Genomic DNA, 26,479 nt, shown 5'->3' on the forward strand with positions numbered 1-26,479 from the left:
TATGTGCTAATTGGTACGGTTGCGCACAATTTCATGCTCAATTAAACGTCGAGCGTGCTTTCAATTAAATTGATGGATGAGATGTGTTTTGTGCAAACCAATATTGCTTTGTCACAAAGGGGCATAACAGCCTTACTTATAAAACTTGTGTAAGAGCATTTAGTGTTTTATTAAACCTCAATTTAAGGGCGAATTTGAATCGCTAACCTGTAATACTTGTGTAATACTTGATCTACCAACTTCACGTGGTAAATTTTTAACCCAAGCGATAGCAAAGATTACGGCGTACACTCCAGGTTTTATTATTTCACTACGGTACACAGCCATCATGCAGTAATTTCGAATGTAACATACCGAGGGGATAAACGATCTGTTAGATATTCAATAGAACGTCTTCATTTTGCATTTGGTAAATAATCATGTCATGCTGCTTATTTCGACAAAGCGACATTTATGGCTCAATCACAAACGGTCACAAAATAAAATGCTAATACATTCTTGATTTACATACAGATTTACATACACAATGAATACGCGTTAATTGATATGTCGAACATACGTATATCATCAGATAACAAATATGTGTATGCAATACATTGTTTGAATACATGGATATGTAAACTTCTATTTCTAGTAATCTGAAAATTCGAGCATGAGATAAGATTTCAAGTTATTAAGGCATGTGTATGGCATAATTCAATAGAAATAACACAACACCTCAGAAAACTGTCATTATGTACAATTAAAATCTGAAACGGTATAGACACTTTATAGTGCTTCGTAAAACGCACATAGAACCATATCACGGGTTTTGAACAAACTCACAATAGTGAACAGACCAACAACTCAAGTGCTCTTTAAGAAGTTGATGCTTAAAATCACATATTACTTTAACTGTGTTGTAGGAGTAAATTGCGTGTTTAACAAATATTATAAATACGTGAATTTTATATTGCATCGCAATGATTTACTATTAGATGCATAGCTTTAGGCAGTTGATAAATTTTAATTAAATTTCACCGGCATAAATAAGTATCCTTAGCGACCGTTTCTAATAGGTTTTTAAAATAAATCCGCCATTGCATGTGTGTTGTGAGATAAGTCTTGATAAAGGATTACGACTTTTTGGACAAAAACAACTTGTTAGGTTTTTAAATACTGGCATTATAGACCTCAAGTATGAGATTTTGTTCATAGCAAAACCACGGAAACAGGAAACACACTGATTAAGAAAAACGCAGCCACAGCGGCAATGGATTCGATGATCTAAGTGTACACAAGTATCGATACATATATATCCTGTTAACGTGGTTACAATCAAATAAATAAGGTGTGTACATTCGGCTTTGATTTATCGGTACTATACAAATGTTGCGATTTTAAAAACTTCGCATTGTACAATGGAGACGTTTAGCAATCTTTTCAATACGTAATCAAATACTTCAATCATAACTTTACGTAGTAAAATATGTATTTTGTATATATATATGTATTATATTTCGTTGTTGGTGTTTTCAATCTAAAAATACCTTTATTAAATTATAGCGATAAGAATTGAGTATAAATTTATTTACCATCTTTACATCAGTGTTTTTTTTTTAAATAATTATCGCACACAATTGTTTTGTTAAGAGACACTTTATTCAAAGTTTAGGAGGCTAGCAAATGACGAGCTTATGCAATAGTGTCGTGTGAGGTTCAATTATATTTGTGGAAACATTAAATTCTTTCTCATCGTTCATAAGTATCTCTGTGATATTTGTACCAACAAAGGTTCATTAAAAGACACCACATATGTAAATAGGTTAGTATACGTTTTTAACACTAATGAATGTCAACAAATCTAAACATTACTAACTTACTGAAACAGTGGTAGCTCGTCTTATATAGTTTCTAAAGTTGCATCAATCATTACTTTCTTTAATTGCACGTCAATATTTAATTAAAAATAAATGCACTACAGGAACACATGCATACCTGTATGTCTCAGAAAAATCAGCAGCAACAATAGCGACGTCCTTCCCACGTGATGCCGTTTGAGCGCACTTCGCCTTATATCCATTACTGTTAATTTCCTATAATAAAATCCACTTGAGCTCGCACTTACTTAAATTAAGGAGCAATTACTTCAAATAGTTGCTTTTAAGGAATGCGTTTGTTTGAAATACACTCTCTTGATAATGTTGATGCATTAAGAAGTATCCAGGTTTTATAATCAGATAGAATAACGTGGATCCAATCCGTTGCAATAAGTCCGCTTCTAAAAATAAATATAATTGATATTGAAAGTTGTGCATTTAAATAAATGACGAGTTTTGAACAATTGTATCTAAAGTTCATATCATGACTGATTTTGCATGAATGTGAAATGTTATAATACTGAATAAAACCGTCATTCTTAATGGTGTTGTTACTCCTTAAAATGCAATCAAACGTACGAGTTATTTAGTACAGTATTGTCATTAATAAACGCAACACTGTGTCTATAGGTGAAATAAATCATACTTACACACTAAAAATAATCAAGTATATTTGAAAAGCCGGGAAATATGTATAGTTTGTCATTTTCCAAACTGGAAAATTGCTTTATCAAACGCATTTCTGTATCAAATAACGAAAATTATCCGCATCGTTGGCTGTTTAGTCATAAAAAAACACATCATAATTCGGTTAAATGTTCAAACACTTTCTCATAAGTTATTAACACATTAGGCTTATTTAACGTACGTAATAAATACTGTTGTTTTAAGAAGTTATTATTATAAGTACAAATTGCTCAATAGATATGTTTCAGGCATAACCACCGTTAAGTTCTGGACGCAAACGTACATACATTTCATAAAACTCACTTGAAAATATCCGCTAAAAGCACATAAAAATACACATCCATGACAAACTTGTGTTCACTTATATTCACTTATAATTTACCATAATACTCAACTTCATCGCAACACTTCTTCATCATTGAATATGCGATGCCCTTTAAAACCAAAACAAAATCTCTTCTAAAAATAAAACATCAATCCTAGTAGCCCGGCTTATTACTGATACAACGAAATACTTCGATTCTTTAAACGATTTATCTGCTCCAATGCCTCTCAAATATTTCATAAACCAGCCCAGGCGATAGGTATGAACGGCAGTGGTAGGATATTGTTATGAGACACGTCTTGCATTCGGCGATAATCCTGTAATACCATATTGGGATGAGTTCGTCTAACTATATCAGTATACAAAAAAAAACGCTATTAAACGAGGAATACAAGTGTTGGCTAATAAAAACAGATATAAAACAAGCTGTGTGAGGCAAAATTAACTACGCCTCGGCACGGTGTACTTTAAAATTCAGTATAAACATTTTAAATCTAGCATACACAATATTATTTAGATTTCATGTACAATAAGCGTTTTAGCATTTCATATTTAATTAAGCAAATTATCCTAATTAGTAATGATCGACTTCATATATTTCAGTAGCAATACCCGCAATCAGTTAATCTGCTAGAAATTGACGTTAATGATTTCTTAACATCTAAGCTGTAATGTGTTAAACAAGAATCGCTTCCTATTCATATTTATATGGGATGCATCGCTGCAAATCGTACACATAGACTTAACGTACATTGTAAAGAAGCATATACGATTGTATCTAGGCGACGTTTTTGTAATGAGCTCATTGAGCTGTTTACCTTCAATTCTTTTTTACCAATTATAATATATTACAATTATTGCGAGTGCAAATGATCGCCACAAAGACCGTTTGTACTTTAAAAAATCTCTGTGGATTTTATTGATGTTACATACAAAGTAATTTAAAAGAATAAACTTTAGACTGAATTTCATCTAGAATTTTACTTGTTTATGCCACTTGTAACGTAACGTTAATTCTTACATTAACAGGAAGCAGAAGACAAATCGTATCATATCTTCGAGGGCAGTAATTAAAAGCAGATGCACCACTTAAAATCAGGATAAAGCTGGGCTCACAGTTTTGGAACAACCTATGAAAACCAAACCCTTGGCGGTTGAAACAGGTTTACGAGAGCCAAAAGTTCACAATTTGTCAAGATTTATTTGCTTACCATTAACAAATAAAAACAGCATAACATCATAGCGTCTTCTTGTAGAACTTTCCAATTTGAATAGCCGGGATATAAGTGACACAAAGAAGATCACACACTCAATAATTGATTGATTAAAATGATAAATGTCAACATCAAACAAATGTGTTTTACAATCATCATTTTGTGTGAAAGCATTCGAGAAATAGTATTTGTATATAACAACACGAACGACAAAAGCTTCATCGCGAAATTACGGACGAAAGAGTTTTTTTACAAGATCGGTACTTTGGAAAGAAGCGCGATATAAACAGATGTAAAGTATACAATAACTTAACGGTTTCGACGGCGACCGCAGTAACAGTTGAGATATGATTTTTATTCATTCCAACATGGCTTAACATATGGCATTTAATAAATTATGTAGTTGTGTTACTGATGGCCCATGTTAATGAATTTAATAATGTAATGTCTTGTTTAATGTAGACAAAGCACGCAGAGATAAGCATTAAGTGTTTTTTTTTCTAAGATGTATTTTGTATGTGTATGCATTGCACATTTTCCAAAAACACCAAATGAAAAACAATGCGTTATATCCACAAAACATAACACTTGAACATCAACTTGCAGCGCAAAGGCCAGGTTTTAGCTTATGTAAACCGTTTGAATCATGGCGCACTTGCACCGCTAATAGATATAATTATGTTTGCATAGCTTTCAACAACATGTCTATTTTATTGCATCCAAATTCGCGATAAATGGTCATTCCTTGCCTTTGATATAATATTTGTATTTAAACAGCATTTGCTTCTTTGTTAAGTGTTTCCTTTATTATAGTTATATTTTAATTTTGCATTAGTTTCGGCGTATACGCGTTATTATAGACATACAAATAAACATTTTATCACAGTTATCTTCATTGATATGTGAATGGACGTTTAAATATTTGTCATTGAAAGATATCCTTCACAGTGCACTTTTGTTTTAATTGTTAATACCATCCTTTCACATTTTACACAATGACACACAGAAAGGCTGTACGATGTTAGTTATTTCTGCGTCTTAGTAAATTCGTTTAGAAGCATACCGGGTCACCATGTGCTCGGCTACTCCATATGACAGATGTTTAGTATCATCTTACCGTATCAGGTATCTTTTAATCACAATAAAGTGCGACATCCCATACAGTTAAAATAACAACTGCAACCAGTTTGCATGCGATAGGAACTATAGCAGTAACTGAACACAGCTGCTTTTGTTAGAACGGGAATTTTGATGTCATCGAATGGCTTATAACAACCGTTTTGCGCCTTTGTGATGAATGATATAAGCGAAGAACTGAAATACTAACATACTAAATGAAGTTGTTTAGCGATATTAATTTAAACTAATAAAATGAGCGTTAAATACATGTTTCTAAATATCGCATTGTGCATGTATAACTTGATAGTACGTACACACTCTTCGCCTGCGTTTTATTACATTACAAACAAATACCTCATTTTAACAGACCTTTTCAGATATGTTTATGAAAGATGCACATACACGAATACAATAGCATTTGATCGTTACAGTTCTATAAAATGGCTAATCGTATTTAGTATAATACTTTTTTAAAAACTTAGTGTATTTACTTATTTCGTTGTTTATCTTTGTTTATAAACATTGGCGACATTGTGTTCGGATAGTTTAAATACATGCGCAATAAATCTCGATAAAACAAATTTAGACATTTAGTGCATGAAATCCATCCAATTAATTGTGACTGTCATCACTTCAGTTTGACTGTCATAAAACCTTTCACGTCATCTAACGTTCGTGCAATATTGACTGTACATACATTTGGTGGTTGTCAAATAGAAGTATCACAAATAAATAACAAGTGTCACTACTTCTTCATAGATAATAAATGATCTTTGGGCTACTTTCAGAATGGTTTGTTGTTGTAGCTGTATATCTTTATCACTTTTTGACATATTAAATTAAGCTTGCTAGTAAGAATGAATCAACAAATGTTATCATAAAAGTTTATATTAATGTCTAGTCACACAGCTTACATGCACCATTATATGTTATTTATAAAAGCGGTTTTAATTGATACATGACCGACGAAAGTATCCATGTTTCATAAACAATGTCGAACGCAATAATACGTGTGTGTTTAGTTTACACGATTATTATTGAATCCATTTTTAGGTTTTCTTTACCCGACATAACAATACTTGTATTGTTCAAAAGATATTAAAATATTTAACGTTCACATATTCTCCACATTTTTAATTTTCTAACACCATTACTTAAAATCAATGCATTATACTTGTTGATATACGCCATGTACAGCATTAAAGTGTTATTATAAAGCTATAGAGCTTTGGTATTAAAACCGCCATGTTAAAGAACCAATTAAATTAATTTCAGGCATACAAGTGACATAGTTTGGTCCGTCAAATGAATAACAACAAAACTAATAAACAAGTACCCGTTGATACAGTACCTGTGAGTGTAAGAGAGACCTCGCATCGCAGACATTTATTGTCCTGTCTAAGACACGATATGTTTCTATACAAACTATGCTGCGACGTGAAAATTACCCGATGCATTCACAAATTCAGTACATCTGTTAGGGTCATTGTGCAGTGAACAAAGACACGCTCGGTGATTTTATTGTCAAATTAAGCGATATTTCACCCGGTTACACAAACCAGGTGACCACTTGAGCTTGATAATCTGTTTTAACACTTAACATGACAATCTCTCTGATTTCATAGTGTTTATTCACATGGCCCAGCAATTCTCATATAAATGATTTGCACATATCTTTTTATCGAATAATACTGGGTCATTACAATACATTTACATAAAACAACTTAATGATTGTTGCTATTGAATGTAAGATTTTTGTTAAATTCATATTATTTACAAGTTGGAAAGGTCAAGTAGTATACTCAAACGTTCTGATATATATTACAAGATTTGTATTACAACTGATGTGTTTGTTTAAATGATTGCCCGTGTAGAATATGAAATCAAGAAGGGTTTTGCACAAATATGCAAATATTTGACCGTTCAAAGCCTATGACTACACACTTTATTCCAGTTATTTCATGATTGTATGCACAATGTATTTCTGTGGTTTTGGAAGTTTTCATTGCAAATATTGGAATATCTACCGGTACATTTCCATGCCAAATAGCAACACGTTTCTGCAAATGTGTCACCATTCGAGATAAAGGGTCAGTAATTTTTTTTAGACTAATTTGTCAATAAAAAACATTTTGATCTAGTCCAATCTTACGTACCGGCGGTACAAAATGAATACAATCGATACCATGATATTTTAAATCCTGTTTGGTAGGAAACCCGCCACATCGGGACAATTTCTGAGCGAAATGATTATGCGACTTCCCACGAACAGCTCTACAACTTCAGTAATGAAAAACTAACATTGAACATAATTTTCTACTGGACATGTTTCTTTTAATTATTGGTAAATAGTTTTCCCGATCATATTATGCGAGGTTCGCTCTTTAAATCACGGACTTATTGCACCATAGGACTAACAGAAAGGCTAAGAGATCTTTATTTTGTTTGCTTGCTTTATTCAAAGTTAACTAACTTACACGCAAGTATCTCACGAGACATTGCGATTGCAGATGTCAGATGTTGGGTGCCTTTTTGCCGTATCGTACAATCATAGTAAAATTCGAACTCGAACGTCGTTAAAATAGCAGCTGCAACGAGTACGCATGTCAAAGGGTCAACAACAGTAACCGAAGACAGCGGATGTTGTATTAACAGAAAAATTTGGAACGTCATTGAATAATTTATTAAAACTGTTTCTACAATTCCTTTTGCGTTGAACGAGGCGAACAAAAATCGCAATTTGATCTAGTGTGTCAATATATTTGCAAACATTTTAAATACATGCTAATTTTAAGCATTAAACCCTTTTTGGGTTGATGTTTTGAAAAGCTTCCCACTTTATTGTCGGAAATAAGAAATAAACACCGATGATTTCTTGTATTATCCACTTTTTTATAATCCAAATATATTGATAGGAAATAAACGTTTTTTCTTTAAGACCTTGTTTGTAGCTGGAACTCATTGTATAGGTGTAAAATGGAACTCTTGTTTATCTCTCTTGTTGAATTAAATAGAAAATACGATTTGAACATAAATTTCATTCATTACACAGGGGTGACAAGAGCAATTGATAAATTTGTGAACAAGTATTTTGTATCTTTTACTACCCATCAAATAAGCAAACCTTTTTTGCCGAAATTTTAAACTTTTACTGGAAATAGAAATCTGTGCAAAAATACTATACACAATTCTAAATAAAAAAAATAAACAACCATCAGTTAAAGCAAAAAGGTGTACAAAACTCACTACAATTATAAATGAAAAAAAGAATGGCATTGTTTATTTGAGCTATCCCTTTTAATAACCAGTGATGTAAAGATTTAGTGGTTCAAATATAAGTTCATTCACAGGATATTGGGAACACAAAGGCTTTTGAATAAAATGAAAATTACTGATGACCCATAATGTTCATTTTGCAAAAAAGTGAGGAAAATTTAAAACATTTATTCTGGGAATGTCAGATATCTACAGAAATTATTGATGAAATGTTACCAGAACAATAGTTTTCTTTAAAGAACATGACACTCTTTCTACTTGGATATTCATTTAAGTCTGCTATAGCGATACATTATGTTATTTTGTTTATTAGGTTATACTGGTACAAGTGTAAAATGCATTCCAAGCATAACGGAAGTAAAAAAATACATTAAGTATGAATACGATAATTTGAAAAAAAAAATCAATTTAAAAAACTTATTTAGAATGCTTTGACAGTGAATGTGAACCGTTTACTGCTATTGTCTCAGAAACTTATAATTCAAATTTGATGATTGTTGTAGTTTAAAGCACTTTTTACTAGTACTATTTAAAGCACACCGTTGCTCAAATAAAATGTAGGACCTATTTAGCATAAATTATAACTCTATGCACCTTTTATTGCTATGCCTTTTTCACCTGTTATTACAATGTAAACATTATGTGTTGTCTTTTCACACTGGAATATTTTTTTTTTCTTATATATACTTTGCATATGTTTTTTTTCTTTAAACATACAACTTCATATAATTGTAAAGTTTACAAGACACTTCACTAACTTATATGCTTTATCTGGTGAAGACTACTAATATATATATATCTTAAGATATGAGTTGGTGGCATTACATGCTTGCTTTGTTTCTTTCTGATTGCAAATCCTTCTTTTTCAAATGCATACTGTACTTGTACGTGTTTGCAATTTCGAAATAAAATGTGTTGGCAGAAACATTAACCCATTTATGCCTAGTGGACTCTCCCATCCTTTTAAATTGGAACATTTTTTTTCCAAAATTAGGGATGTCTAGTATATTTATTTCTATATTTATAATATTTCTTACATGAATTCCGTGAAGCAAACAGCGCAGACCCTGATGAGACGCCGCAGCATGCGTCGTCTCATCTGGGTATTCGCTGTTTATCAATGCCTTTTTTCTAGACGCTATGCATATATGGGTTAAGCATTATAATGGATTGTGTTCGTCGCTAGAAAAACAATTGAGCCTTGTTCTGAGAAAATTGGGCTTCATGCATGTGCGTAAAGTGTCATCCCAGATTTGCCTGTGCAGTCCGCGTCTAAACGTGATTTTTGGTAAGGAGGGACTTCCTTGAAACTAAAAATACCATAAAAGCGGAAAGTGTCGTCCCTGATTAGCCTGCACAGGCAAATCTGGAACGACACTTTACGAACATGCATTAAGCCCAGTTTTCTCAGAACAAAACTCAAATATGATCATGAGTTCAAATATAATAGGTAATTATTATAACTAGCATAGTTTTAAAGCTGACACAAAATCAATCTTTGCATTCGGAATACTACGATATGAAGATACGACCAGAATAATTATTTACTTGAAAACAATTGTATTCATAACTAGAATACCAAATTAAGTTGTTGGACGTTATACATGCAACATGAAACTTGCAACAGTAAATGCAATGATCTATAGATCACATTTTAAATAACATGTGTGTCTGTGAAAAAAGTATTCATGACGACACGTTCAGCCTGCGATGGACGAACGTCTAAAATCTTCGCCTGGACAAGGCCGTGAATGAATAACATTTATTTTAGAAGTGATTACAGATACAAATGAAAGGGCAATTGATAATTACACTTGTTGAAAGTTGTTAGCTCTTTTTTCTTCGACTTTTAAGTTTAATGATTGATGTTCTAATTAAGTTTTTATTTCTTTAATTATTTACATATTTACAGGACGCAGAGGATATTTAAAATATATTAGCGTTTTTTCATACTATCAATATAACGCATTCATAAATCAAATGAAATCATTTGATGTCGGATCTATATTTAATTATTGTGACTGTCGCCACTTGAGGTCGGCTGTCATAAAGCCATAAACGTTATTGAACTTGCATGCGATATTGATCTAATAAAAATCCCGATGATAAACAAGAAGTCATAAATTGTACGTGTCGGTTCTGTTTTTCATATTTAAAGCGATATAATCGTTTACCTATAAAGCCGTTGTATATTTTGTGCGGATTGTATACCTGACCACATTGTGTCACGTTGATGACACATTGAATTAAGATTATTTGAAATAATTATGAAATAAAGCTGTACTATATACTGTGGTTATTGGATTTTGTACCAAAATGTTTCATGTAAACTTGGTACATGTGTTGTGTCATTGTGAACATTTATACAAAGATGTTGTTTGGCAAACTCCAAGGATAAAATTGTAACGATTAAAGGGGATTTATGCAAGAGTATTCATAAGTAACCGCCATTTGCATCTAGTGTAAAGACAGTCCTTGCATCGTAAATGTTTAATGTCTCTTCAGAAAAAAGCTATACAATATCAAACCCACAAAGTGCCCAATACAATAGAGAATGCAGTGCAACTGTGTGTTTAGGGTCATCGTTTGGCTAATACACATGCTCGCGGCGTTTATAATTTCAAACTAAACATATATTTTAAAGGCTTATAAACTCGTTGACCACTTGATTATGTATGTGTGTGGCCTAACACAAACAACAAAACATATATGCGCAAATTTATTTAGAATGCTAATTTGTTAATGCCCACCAAAGCGTTTTGTATTATTTATCGAAATGTATGTGTTTTGTAAGACTAGGCCATTATAATAAAAGCCAGTGTATGAATCATCGTTGGTGTAATTTGGGTATGTGTCAGGAATGTGTAATATTAATAAATGATTATTGTATCTGATCGTTAGTATTGTAGGTGATGTCAAATACATATAATGTGAAGTTAACATAGTTCATACAACTTGCAATTCTTCCAATAAAACTAGGCTCATGCGAATTCAGTGACAGATTCAGGCTTCGGTTTTCGGTATCTTCTTCTCCCATACTTGCCGCACTGAGTAAATACAGAATACAGAATACATACATACTTAGAAACACACATATGTATACACTCACTCGTGCACCTCGTGTTTTTTAGTGTTATGGGGATACATTGCAACTTATCAATCAATCATATTAGAACGTTTACATTTTCAAATGTATAAGATCACTCCATTGATTTTTTTTTATTCATTCAGGAAGCAGTGTGGGAACAGTTATATATGCACGTTTAAACAACCAATTCATTACAGTAACTGGCTGGTTGACTTTTAAATAGGATGTTTTACCAGCTGAATACAATGTAGCTACCAGGTTTATGTCATTCACCGAAACTGAGTACATGATTTGTATTAAAAGTTCAATAACAATCGGTGTGTGTAAACAACGCTTAAATGATCATTTTCCCAACTTCATTCGACGATTATCTAAAGGGGAAGTGCTGTATTATTTGCCATTACGTGGCAAATCAATATTTATTAAATCCACGGTAAATTTCGATTATAAGTTTCACACACATGCTCACGTCCGGGTTCTTCGTTTTATATGAGCGGCGATTATGGTTTGTACCTCATAATTTAAGAAATCATTGCATTTGTATATGGTGGCAAACTTCAATCATGATAGCAAGCACTACTTTTAATTTTGCGTCAATTGTTTTGTTTTAAAAATAAAATATTTAGAGTATTATTGTATAGCACGCGGCATTATATGATTTCACATTTAATACCATTTGTTTCCATGCGTTAAAATGATAGTATTTTGTATGAATGCTGTGGTTTCAACATATATTACAATAACATTCGCTTTGCTTAAATAATTACGGTAACGAAGATAAACACAAACATTAAGCACAATTGCGCTGTTCAAATAATTTTTGTCCATCAGCTAAGTCTAAAGTTATTCCCAAATAAAACATAACATTAAATTTTAGTTTAACTAAATAACAACCCAGCTTTCGCCGCATCAAAAAAAACTGATTTGAAGACCACCCGTGTATTATTAAGTGTTTACAGCGTACGGCCAACGTTACCGTTGTCAGCGATCTGTGAAATACATTACGTTAAAATGACATGTACATATTATCTGAAATTACATTCAACATAATGAGGTGCACATATAATAGCATTACTCATAAACGTTACTGGAAGTAAGCGATGAACACAAAACATGTCCTAACAGATGCTGTCTTGTTTTCAGACTCACTAGTCGTTTATTCGATATATGTTGTTTTTTTATACAAACTTCTCATATTGTGCGTTTAAAAAAAATAATTTTACCTCACTAAACTTGAAACCACTTATTTTGCCCTAATGTAAGAAGCGTAAATTGAACATTTTTAAAATAAATTCAAAACCGTGTACTTAGTTAGTAAGTTAGCAAGCACGCAAAATGTGCATTCAATAATAGTGGTAAAGTACCACGATAGTAAAACATATCAGAAAATCGGGCCAAATTGGCCTATGGATCACAAACATAATGTTCATAAAGATATGAAAATAATGCATGCACTATAAACATTGATCAAAATTAAAGTAAATGCAAAGTTGTTTAGCAGTTCGACTGTAATTGTGGGTATAGATAGTTTGTTTTTCTCCGAGTGTAAGAAAGTATTGTGCTAGTTTTCAATGACTTATTTCCATAAAAATTATGCTTTTTACATAAACACCTTACTGATAAAACAGAGTTATGAAACAAGTACCTTTTAATGAAAATTATACACGAACATGGAACTGGGTTTCGTCTTCAATACTTTCCATGCTACACAATCTGCATACACGGGTTCGGCTGTACACCGATGTACTATCTGTTTACAGATCTTATTGGAGAATACCATATAATGCTTCGAAACAAGAACAACAAATTGTATGCAAATTTAAAACCGAAATCTGTCGCGTCCTTAACATTATCACGCTGTTATATTGCAGCTGTTATGAATTTGCCAACGTTCAGTTTCATTTCCAGATGTAATACTCAATTCGCAAGTACATTAAAAGTACACCTACATGTTTGTCACAAATTGTATTTATTGTTTGTTCGCCTTATATTTATTTAAAGACTCGTTTTATATGCTGTATTCCTAAATGTTAACATATTGTCATGTGATTAATACTTTATATTAACTGTATAACGTATACTTTATACAACCATACCTGTTTATTGACATATCTTCGAATTCATTAACGTTTCTATGATTTAAACATCGTCCAACTCATAAACGTTTACTCCTTCTCATACATACATCATCCTTCTCATTAACACATCATCATACTCATAAACATATGCATATAAATATATGTGTACGTAGTGACATTATCATTCTACTTATAACCACTCGATTACCAAATAAGGCTGTCGGTTTCGAACATTTTGATCGATTTTTACAGGTTTACTACAATAGCTGTAACAAGTATATGTATAATTTATTTGCTTTAATGAATTATAAATATTCATGTTGCCTATGTAAAACCAATCACTTTAAACATATATCGATGTTTAATTATTCTTACCAGACAACGGGATGTTGCATATCTTGAATAAAAGTCGAAATTGTATTTGTCCATCATACTGTAGTACCTAGCGTAGAACATCCCTACCACTTAGGCACTGAGAAGCTAACATTGAACATAATTTACCACTTGACATTTAAATTTAAATTATTGGTAAATACTGATACAGCAGTGTATATTATCCCGATTATATGACGAAAAGAAGGGATGCCCGCTTTCGAATTTCCGAACCTTATGAATAACAGGACAAACAGAAAGGCTGAAAGGTCTTTATTCGCTTGTTTGATTTATTCAGAGTGAACTCACTTATACGGAAACATCTCATGCGACGTTGCACTTTCAGATAACAGTTGCTTAGTGCCTTTTTGCCGTATCGTACAATCATTTTAAAGTTCGAACTCGGATAAAATAGCAGCCGCAACGAGTACGCATGTCAAAGGGTCAACAACAGTGACTGAAGACAGATGTTGTTGTATTAACGAAAATAGTTGAAAAGTAATTGAATAAATAATCGAAATCGTTTTTAAAATTCATTTTGTCTTGAATGAAGACTATCCGATTATCAGATTTTTAAGTTAACCTTAATTAAATCTATTGTGTCAATCTATTGGCAACCATTTAAAATGTATGTTAATTCAAAGCATTGCAATGGATTGTGTTCGTCGCTAGTACAAAGTACGCTTATATGAATGAGTGTATGTTATTACTATAACTAGCGTACTTTAAAAGCTTACAAAATATTCATATTTGCATCCGGAGTACAACGACATGAAGATACGACAATAATGAGTATTTACTTGAAAACCAATGAATTAGTGACTGGAATACTAAATGTAGTACTTGTGCGTTATATATATTTACAATTGCAACTGTAAATGCAATTATCTTTAGATCCCATTTTACATATCATGTGTGTCTGTAAAAGAATTGAATTGATGACGTAACGTTCCGCCTGCGGTGAATGAACGTCTAAAATCTTCGCCCTTCATTTGTCCACGCATGAAAAACATTTATTGTAGTAGTGATTACAGATGTAAAAGAAATAGAATTTGATCATTTTACTTGTCATCATCATCATCAAAGTTGTTGCTTTATTTACTTGGACTTAGTTAAGTTTAACGATGGATTTTCTTTCGTTGCTATGTCTGTGATTATTTACATATTTGAATGACACAGCGGATATTTAAACTATTTTAGCATTCGTTCATACTATCAATCTATCAATATAACGCCAGCATAAATCAAATTAAATCATTTGATTCCGGATCTAAATTTAATTATTGTGAGTGTCACCACTTCAAGTCGGTTGTTATAAAACCATAAACGTTATCAAACTTTCATGCAATATTGAACTTATAAAAATGCATGATGATTAACTTGAAGTTATAAATTATTCGTGTCATTTCTGGTTTGTAAATTTAAGTGATGTAATTATTAAACTATAAAACCGTGATTTACTATGTGTGGCTTTCATATCTTTTCACATGTGTCACGTTGACATATTAAATTAAAATAAATTGTAATAATTATTAAATATAACCTGTACCATATACAATGTTATTTGTTTTTTCTCGAAAAAAGTAAATGTTAAATTTGGTGCATGTATTGTGTCATTGTGAACACATATAGTGACCATATTTCGTCCTATCAAAATCTACTCTCCAAATATCATTAAAATACATAAAACCATTTCATTTAAACGAAAAATGTCATTAAAACGGAAAGTGTCGTCCCTGAATAGCCTGTGCGGACTGCACAGGTTAATCACGGACGACACTTTACGCACATGCATTATGCCCAGTTTTCTCAGAACACGACTCAAATATTAATACAGCCGTAAACTTAAAACAACGCTCGCATTTCATTATCTTAACTGTTACTTACTCGTTATCAATGGGTAAATAGCCCCATTAAGAAAATACTTGTAAGAAGACGACCTCTCTTTGCTATTATTTCACTCGAGGCAATGTGAGGTGATGAAGGTACTCGAATAATATCATAACACGAGTATACGACTACGTTTGTTTATTTTAAAGCCTGTATTATTCGATTGACACACCAACTATGACGATACGAATATCACAAAATAGGGCTTACGGGCGATCATCAACCAAACTTAAATGCGCCGGAAGTGTGTAATGGAACCCGTGTGTTGCAATGTGCGAAGTACACAGCATTCAGTCATATCTGTATACCTTTTGACATTTAAATAAAAACATGCTGTGCATATTTTGATATCCATAACATGTTTGCGGATAAATAAATTTTCGACTTTAAATAAAAAAATGCAACATTCCATGGACTGGTTAAATAAGCCAAGATCGATAAAGGTATAAAGGGACTGGTTTGTACCTAGACAACATGAACATAATTAATACATTACAACAAATTATAAATGGTTAGTATTACTGATGCAGTTATAAAGATATACCTGTGAAAATTGATATAAAGGTTCGCAAACGACAGCCTGATGGTAACAGCGACGAACTTATTACATGGCGGGGACTTTTATTTGTGTTTTCATATTTATATATCGCGAGATTATGAGTAGGACAATAATCTCACTACGTAGAAAGATAATTAAATGCATGTGTTAATGGGAAGGTTAAGTGTTAATCAAAAGGCCGATGCGTTAATGAGAAGGATGATCAGTTAATGAGAAGCAGTAAACGTTTATGGGTAGGGTGATGTTTTAATCATAAAAAAACGTTAACGAGTTCGAAGATATGTTAATACACAGAAAGGGTTGTATGTTATACAGATATACGGCAAAATTCATATGACTATATGTTGACATCTAGGAATATAATTTATAAAACAAGCCTCTACATACGTGGATATTAAACGAATTTAACAATACATATAGATTGTTCCAAAATGGAAGTTGTGCTTAAGTTTAATGTACTTACAAATAACTTTTACAAGTTTGTATCCACAATATTTCAAGAGATGATGTTAACAATACTTTAATTGACACATTTTTTAGTAGACTTTTAAAAACTCAGAAGTGTAATCACAATAAATGGACAGCGGTATGTATCGAAATGCATTGGTACAATATTCATATTTGGTTTATTTTGTCACAGATCGCGTATTCAACTGGGATGAACTTCTGGCAAAATCATAACAGCTTCAATATAGCGTGCTAAGGGTTTAACATACAATAAGGCGTTGTTGTGTCGGGCCATTATATGTTTTTTTCCAATTAGAGCTGTAACCAGATAGTCCATCGGTAGACAGCTGAACCCGTGTATGCAGGCTGTGTTACATTGGATGCATTGCAGAAGAAAACACAGTCCTGTTCTTTTGTTTTGTGTATTAGTTTTAAAAAGGTCTCGTTTCATAACTCTGTTTAATAAGTACGATGTTTATGTAAATGGAAATATGTCCAATAAAACTAGCCCAATACTCAGTTCTTACACTCGGAGAAAATCACACAAACCATACCGCCAGGAACAGTGGAACTTTGAAGCATCGCCCCGGTGCCATCTTTGTATTTACTGTAGTGTTGATCAATGTGTATACTATATGTATTATTTAGTTATTATTATATTTTTGATATATATGCCCATTTGTTTTGATATAGTTTACTATCGTGATTATTTACCACTATTTGCGTCTGGCTAACTTACTTACTGGCGTACTTAACGGATTGCATTTTTTATAATGTTAAAATAACGCTTTTTACTTTAAGGAACAATTAAAGGTTTCCTGTAGAGAGATTTATTATTATAAAATCTCATTAGATTATGCGAATGTATTAAAAATATTGCAAAAAATTAATATCCAACAAACGACTAAATGCGATGAACAAGGCTAAATGTAGGTTGTTGCCTTTGTTAACAATGAGTATTTAAACATTGCAATTGTGCTAAATGTGCTTTTGTTTCGTTACAGTGATTATTTGAACATAGCAAGGTGATATTGTTTGATTGTTTTATATGTTAAAACAACATCATTGATACATTATACTATCATCATATCACATGGAAACAATTCGTAATTAAGGTGGATTCAAATGTTGCCGCTTGCCATAAAATAAACCCTCAATATTTTATTGACAACACAAAACATTATATACAAAATTAAACGTCATTCCATACAAATTCTTTCGGTCAATATCAAACAGTTTTCTTTTGATTAATATTCTGATATAGGTTACCAATTTTGCGGTCAAGTTTTAAAAGACCAATTTCATATTTTCGGTTTGATTGTGTTTTAAAATTGATGAAAAATGTGTTTTTGACCCGGTGAATGTGTCTGTCACATGGTAAGAAAATTGTTTATCATAAACATTCGTTTTCATGAGTATTAGCAAATATTCAGCACTCTCAGTCCAATCGGTCTAGTATCCCACTCTAAAAGTACACATTCCGCTTGCAATGACATATAATCGAAATCGATATCAAGGCAGTTCATACTAAGCAATACAATAAGCATGTATGTAATATTAATGGTGTTATTAAATGAAAACAAATCACATCAAATCTCTGCAAGGTAGAAAACAAAAAGAAGAAAATGATGAAACAGAAACTTTTCAGATTTATGCAATATTGATTTTAATTGTGTTTACTCTGCATGTAAGTGATTCGTTGTAGTTATCGCCCTGTTTTACCCTTTCATCAAATTTCCTATGGATCTTAATATTATTCTGAATAGTAAGCGATTCCTTTGTGGGACACGACATGTACCTTCGTGGGACTTTTAAAAACAGGAAACTCATGATTGATATTTAAAAAAAAGTTTGAATCTTTACAATTACTTTCCATACATATCGAGCACTCATACGTTATATTTTTATATAAATAAATGCGAGTGCTTTCTATCGCACTGCAACTCAATGTACATCAGATATTGGAAAAAAATGTGTAGTTGTTTATTCTCCGCATAGGCTAAATATACTAAGTCGTTTGTCAGTTTCTTTATTAATTGTACTTCGTTCTTATTGCACTTGCCTTTTTTATTACGTTGTTTTAAGGCTGTTAGACTTGACAGATCAAATATACACGAGAGTCGCTGTTTGTTTAAGGATGATAAACTAAGACTCAACAAACCTTTATCATGAATTAATTTAAAATTGAATGGCAAAGATAAAGCGTTATTTGGAAAGGGCATATGCATATGATTGCACATAAGCGCCGGTCGATAACCGTTTTAATTTAAACGGAACACGGCGGTAATGGAAAACCAATTTAAAAATTAAAAAAATCAATAAATGGACAGTCCTGACATATAAAGCCTCAGCAAATTGTTTCCGTAAAATATATTTGCCACGATGCAGGTATCTTTCATCGCCAGATAATATAAGGAATCTAGCAATCGTAATGTGCACATACCGACATGTTAATTAATACATTTTTTAATACTATGGGACATCCGGGAATTCACAAAATAAGTAGCATTAGTGTGTGTAAAGCTTGCCGCACTTATGGAGTGTTTCGTTTGAAGAAAGTCTCTTCTTAACAAAAATCCATTTCCTGAATAGGGTTTTGTTAAATCAATGAACACATCTTTAAACTTACATACCTGTATGTCTAAAGACTATCAGAAGCATCAGTGGAAACGTTAATCCGATGTGTTGTGTTTTTCCAATCATGCTGCCTATCAGTTTTTATCATTCGATACACTTATCTCTGACAAATAAATCACATTCAAACGCTATAAAGCACGACCCATGTATAATTTCAAGACATATCAGACGCAGCTTTTCTACATATCGAGGACATTCCTTAATTTTTCACTCGGTTTGCGTTTGACGTGTTGATTTTTAACTCCGGAATAACATTTAAACTGAAAACACTTGTGCAGGAAGTCACATTTCATATTGGTTTTTATTTTGTCATGTTGAACACCATATAGCCCAGTTAATCATGTGTTAATATGTTTGCCACAACTTCCTCACTATCCCTTATTTCTTGCACACGCTATACCCAACGAGTATCACAGGCTAAGTCACACAGCATCTCGTACGCATTATCATTGTTCGTGTAAACTGCTTGTTATGAGAACTTATTACGTGAACATTGTTTGCACAAATATTTCAGTAATTATAAAGCTTAAACTGGTGCTTTGATGTTCATCCAGTTTATTTGCAATAAAATACACGCGGGATGCACTTTTTTTATCAAATAATGTAAAACAGAATACACATTGTGAGAACATTGCCTTCCAAAACGAAAATTCAATAGAAATGCACAATCTCTTTTTCAACATAGTCAAGCGCGCGATTATCTACACACCAATCTAATCTTACAGTTTTCATAAGGTTAATAACTTAAGGTGCTAAACTGTTATACTATAATACTCGAAATCCGGAATCTTAATATTAAAACAAACAACTTATTGCAAAAGATGCATATACATGTTCTTAAACAAAAAGCATATATAGTTCTCAATTTACACTGCTCAGTTATTATATAAAAATATGCAAAGACAAAATCTTGAAAATGCGAAATAATACTACTCAAATATGTTTGAAATATAATGGTGTAAACTTTATTTCAATATTTCGATTGATTTTTTTTGGCATCCAATAAACGATATCATTAATCACTTTGATTAGATTGTTTTAACATATCGTGCCTAATATTTTACTTCCAAACACATAATTCTATAAAACATGAACTCATGGTAAATACAAATTTTATACAGGCCACTTAGATACAAATATTTTAGAACATAAATGTCACATAGTGGATGGATATAATCTTATTATTATGGAGTAATATATTCTTTGGTGCGTCATATGATGTTTGTTAAAATATTAATTTTAATGTGTGATGGTTTCGAATAATCGTATTAATTGAATACGCATAACGTGTAAAAGTACATGTTCATGATATGGTGTTAAGGGTAAATAATAGGTTTTTGCGATGTATGTGTTGAAAAACTGTTATTATAAGAAACAAATATTAGAAGACTGCTTATTAAAATATTGATTAAATACGATGAATAGTTCTGAATACGCCTTTCCGAAACAGATAATCAAAATTGATATTTATAATTACTTGCGGCAACACGTGCGTAATATTATAATGTATTCGAGTCATAAAGATACAAAACACGACGACATTGTTTTTCTTTCCAAAGTAAACGATAAACAATACATTAAAGACGTCCGGTAACACGACCTTACCTTCTGTGTGTGCCGATTTGAGTTTTCGATCATTGTTTGTAAATTAACTCAAACACACTTACGTTTGCGATCAGTTATGCTACATTTGATTACGTTCGTTAAAATTGCTTTAAATTAATTAAAATAAATAAATAATGAATGATAAAACAAGTTTTGGAAGATCTCTGCATGACATGATATGTTCCTAGTAATTGTCCAAAGTCGCCACCTTCGGCGTTTTTAGGTCGTCGTAATGTATTCCCATGACGACAAAATGGCTGCTTTGGTGATCCTTCCGCGTGCTGATTCAGTGTTTGCGCCAAACAAGAACGCCAGTCCGGTATGACTGGGTTCAAAAGGATGTATTATCCAAAAATATACCAAAAGCCTCACGCTTGTATCAGTTTTAATATTTGCCGTTCGAAACGATATTGTTAAATAAAATATACAAAGTATAAAATACGTCACTCATTCACTCATAGTATGCGCACGGATGGCCGAGTGGTCTAAGCGAGAGACTTTTACCCCAGCTGTCAATGTTTCGAGACTAGTTGAGTGTTACCTTTTTTCTTTCTTTTATTGAATTCTGTTTTTTACTGGAGCCTTTTAGATCTAATGTTTCGTTTATCTGTGAAAAGCCCCCTTTAAACCTCAGCATTAGGCAACTGGAATTTCACTTCGTTTATATTCTTATATAGCCGAACAAGAATCATGTTACGACAGCCAATTTAGGCATAAATGAACTTAAAGTTTTAATGGTAAGTAATTTGTCTTGATAATACTTTTTTATATTTTGTCATTAACCGTCAGAACTATGTAGACTATTTACAAAAGGACAAAACATGTCATTTGCTGTTGAATAAGAATTTTATTAAATAGTGATTGCATTCGTCTTCACGATTGCTTATAAAGCACTTAAAACGTTTAAGGATCACAATGCAGACAATTAACAGTATAAATTTAAAATTGACTGTGTGTACACAATCACGGTAAAGAATACAAGTTTTGCTAAAATTTCAAATATTTCCAACAACTTTTCTATAATCATATATTTGTGGGTTGATACGCTTCTGTCCATAACTGTATGTACATGTAAATGTATGTTCACTTAATATATAATTAACGCAACATTGATAAATATGCTTAGTTTAAATATCAATTGGTTAACGTCCTCATTGAAATTGTTGATCGAACTTGCTTTATTGGCATAAAGTTAGAAAGCGTTAATTGATTTAATTTATTTTACATTCATACATGTTTGCCTAAAGACAATCAGGTGCGAAAGGATCGGGTTCGCTTCGATATATTGTTATGACTCCAGCATATGCCTGAAAACAAGCTTTTCTCCCGTAAATGAAATCGCTTACAAACAATTAAAGATGTTCCAATTTTTTTAGTGTTTTCTTCCGGCTTGAAATGCAGATCTTTTTTGGCCATCAGAATGTTTCCAATTAGCTACCGTCAAAAGCAATAAATGGCTTATTGCGATACGTATTTTACATGCGGTCATACTAAAAACAGATGTTTAAGTTTCACATTTATTATAATTAAAATACTATCGATTGCCAACAAGTTTCCTTTTTGTCACCAATCGTTGAATGTTAGTGCTGAACATGTTTTAATTAGTTCATGATTCGGGGTTTTTATTAATCAAGAAATGTATCTACTCAAAAACAAAACAAAACAGTAAACATCGCATGCCATAAATATATCTTGTCATACATCCCATATCATGGATATATCATGTGATTATGGTATTCTGTCAGTCTTTATATAATAATTATGACATTTAAAGGCCAAACAAAAGTTAATAAAACAAACTTTTGTATCTAGATGTTGCAACTCACCAGTATGTTTTCCACCGCAGAAGTTGCGATCATAAAATGTTATATTTATTAATGTTCGGTTCATTATGTAAATGGGTGTTTGTCTCTCTCATTCCATATAAACAACTTAATAAACAATAAGACATTAAACTTAATTTTGAGCGTATGCCTAGTAATATGAATCTTTGCATAGTAAAACCTGTCTGTAATGACCATTGAACAAAAGAACCTCAATGTGGATGCAATTTTACTCAACTTATGCAGACGATGGTCAATGCTTAACTGTTTTTAAGACGATTATAACAGCATATGCTTTGAATGACGACATTATGGCTGACACAAATGTAAACGACACTTGTGAACTATTTGAATCCACGCGAGAACACGAAAGTCGCGAGAGGAAAAATACAACGACACACTAAGCAAACTTGTAGATATTCGATACTGCCGTTGGAATAATAAAGCGATGTCGTCAAGTTCAATACGTAATATCATCAAGTGTGAGTCCATTACAATTGGCACTCTTTTTTGTTAAATTGTTTTTATGCTTGGAACCAGAGTGAAGTAGTTAATCCGAAACATTGACCTGTTGAACAGACTTGAACTGGATTACACTTAGATCAGATTTATTAACCACACCAAATAATAAAATAAATCCCGGTTTCAAAGAAACATGTGTATTGTATTTATGCTTCGCCTAGATTTATATTCGTGGAGGACATAGACAAATTTGGATGGCAAAACCAATGTGGGTCAATATCAATTGGTATGTTACGACATAACGTTGGTCAAGACAGCGCAAATAACCTTGCATGAGCAACGAGAATCTTGAATAACAGCCAATTAGAGGTGAATTTTGTATATTTTATCATCCGGAAAGAATCTTGGAGAACATCGAATGACGCTTTACAACAGTATACTTCTTATGATATGTAATCTGCATGAACGCATTCCTCAGATAAGAGCTGGCAGAGACATCTTGAGAAGTTAGATTCTAATAATCTCGCATTCTACTTAAATTATAACAAATGCACTAGTGCTTTGAAAAGTCGGTTTGAATTCGTGTAACATAAGTATACTTATTAGTATGTACGTTAATGTTGTTATATTTAAAATGTGATCTATACTTAAATGTTGGAGCCATTATATTATTCTATTATAAGTGGATTATTGTTTCTTTCTTTAACTGGTTAATACGTCTTTCAGGAACTTTTATTCACACCATTGCGAACGAATGTTATAGACATCTTTAGTAACCGTTACCCTTTCAATTGTATTTATCACTTGCGAAGTCATAAAAAACCCATACAGTTTAGTTGTGCCGGTAAATGTAGAACATTTCTGACATTTAATGTAGAGAAAATTAAAATAAACCTCCTGATCAAAACAAACACATATACACAGTCAAGTTTATTGTGTAAAAAATAAATTCAACGATCAACGACATCTTGATTTTATAATTATCTAAAAAGAAATGACATCAGAGTATTGATTTTAATTGCCAATATGAGATCATTAACTCTAGTACTTCCTTCTGCGTAAAATGTTCGTACTTAATGTGTTCCGAAGAAAAAATTGAAAGCGAAACGAAATATTTAGGTTGTTTATGAAGCAGGTGTATCTCTTTTTGGTAAGTTTTCACACATGACAAATATAACAGAAACATTTAGGTTATTTATATATGTACTCTATGAATATAATATGTAATAAACGTGTAACATCATTATCTTTATAGACTTATATTGAAGCTTTTATTTAGCACATTTCATTTATTTAACACTTAAGCTTGAAGTTCTTGGTTTCTTGACCGATATAAATATTGCTTATATAACATATTTAGATGGAAAATATTCTTAGACAAAACAAATCGATACGTGTATCAATTGTTAACTATTAATTAATTTATTAATTGAATAAGTGTATTGCCAAAAAATGTATCCATCAGCACTTTACATTCATTATTTATCATACAAAGCACGGAATCAAAATATAAACCATCTTTGATGACTACCGTAGATTCTTTTAATTTTCACGCATAATTCTTAATACATGTTATTTAATTCGAAAGGAAGAAATTAATGCGGAACACATATTAACGATGTCCAATGTTGTTGTTTTTCAAGCAACGAACTACAAATATTTACATCGCTCTATACTTAGTTTGTGTTGTGTCAAACGTTGTTATTATGTTTTATTATTTTTAAGTTTGTGAATGTTCTCTTTAAAGTTGCCACCATAAAGTTGTGTTGTGTTTTGCAAAGCATCAATTTCACCAAGCAAAGAATTTGGTATTTATAGTAATATGATTAATCCTTACATTCTGTTGAATGTCGTTACATGCAATAAATAACAAGTAAGTAATAGCACATGAAGTGGATCTATTAAAATTCAATTGAGTCAAAATAAATATATGTAAGATAGTTAGTGCTGCAAATTAAAGCAATGACACAATATAATTTAATGAGATTGATCAAATTTTATTTACGCTCTTAAGTGAGTTCAATACAAGAACTAATATAACGAGACGATATTGCACGGCTTTAAGATTTACTTGCATTAATTTGAAAGTCAATCTGAATATTTTTTCTGATGACGTGTTTGTAAGCAGTAAATCAATGCATGCTATGTTTATTATAGTCATATGGTGCTAAGTTTTAATTAAATAAGCACGCGAAATATATTTATGTTTGTTGGTCAGAATGTTACTTTAACTTTTAATGAATAATTCTCACGTCAACCCATGATTTATCTTTAATGCTACTAAACTTGAAGTTGTTTTGTTTTTGGATGATTCCGGGCTTACAATTGTCCAGGACGGATGAGTTGCGTAAAGGTAACATAAAGTGAGTGTAAGAGCAGAAACATTAGTGTTATGAACAATTTTAACACATACTTCATTTTTAGCAAATGCTGTAAAATATGTTATGAGGACTTTCCGACCGATGGTTTCTTCGTGGCAAACTACGACAGAACATAAGTATTTCTTAAGGTAGCGCACTTCTAATGGGCACATATCCAAATATAAACTAATTAACTATTTTCTTAATCAGCATCATTTTACCGAACTACATGCAAATTTGTAGGTAGGCTTTCCATGCTTTAAAAAAAAATATACCGTTTTTTTCAAAACCACCCCCACGCTCAGCTTTTGTACAGTTTATTTTCACCCCTGGGGTATATAAAAGTTCCATAATTCATATAAATTTCCAAATATGGGCATGCTGTTGGTGTGTATAGATAAAGTAAAGGTGTTTAAAATATAAACACGATGAAATTAGTATTCTTTTACAGACGTTAATTTTTTACAAATGTTTATCTATGGAAGAGCGCCATGGAATGTAAGTGATTTCAGCCATGTAAAAATTGGATCGGTTAAAAACAAAGTGTCATAAAATTCAAAATTATATCATTTAAGTTATATTTTAAACATAGTTTTTATAGAAACACTATAAACAGCAAAAAAAACAAGAAATAGACAGATTTACCGTTTACTTTTTGAAATAAAAATAAAAATGCAA

At 31.9% G+C, this 26,479-nt stretch overlaps 1 protein-coding gene across 2 annotated transcripts in view; it reads right to left on the bottom strand.

Annotated features, from left to right (window-relative positions):
* Window positions 1–20,170, bottom strand: part of LOC127879568 (vascular endothelial growth factor receptor 1-like) — a 100,635-nt gene extending 80,465 nt beyond the window's left edge. The window contains exons 1-2 of one of the 2 annotated variants that reach the window (XM_052426506.1): window positions 2,510–3,124; window positions 1,978–2,260 (exon numbers count right to left, since the gene is read on the bottom strand). In XM_052426506.1, coding sequence (XP_052282466.1) covers window positions 1,978–2,062 — 85 coding nt within the window. In that variant the 5' untranslated portion in view covers window positions 2,063–2,260; window positions 2,510–3,124. Of the gene's footprint in view, window positions 1–1,977; window positions 2,261–2,509; window positions 3,125–19,547 lie in introns of those variants that run through there. The other variant, XM_052426509.1, reaches the window with a different exon arrangement.
* Window positions 20,171–26,479: the final 6,309 nt, after the last annotated feature.

Source organism: Dreissena polymorpha, chromosome 4 (assembly GCF_020536995.1).
Source record: "Dreissena polymorpha isolate Duluth1 chromosome 4, UMN_Dpol_1.0, whole genome shotgun sequence".
NCBI classification, from domain to species: Eukaryota; Metazoa; Mollusca; class Bivalvia; order Myida; family Dreissenidae; genus Dreissena; species Dreissena polymorpha.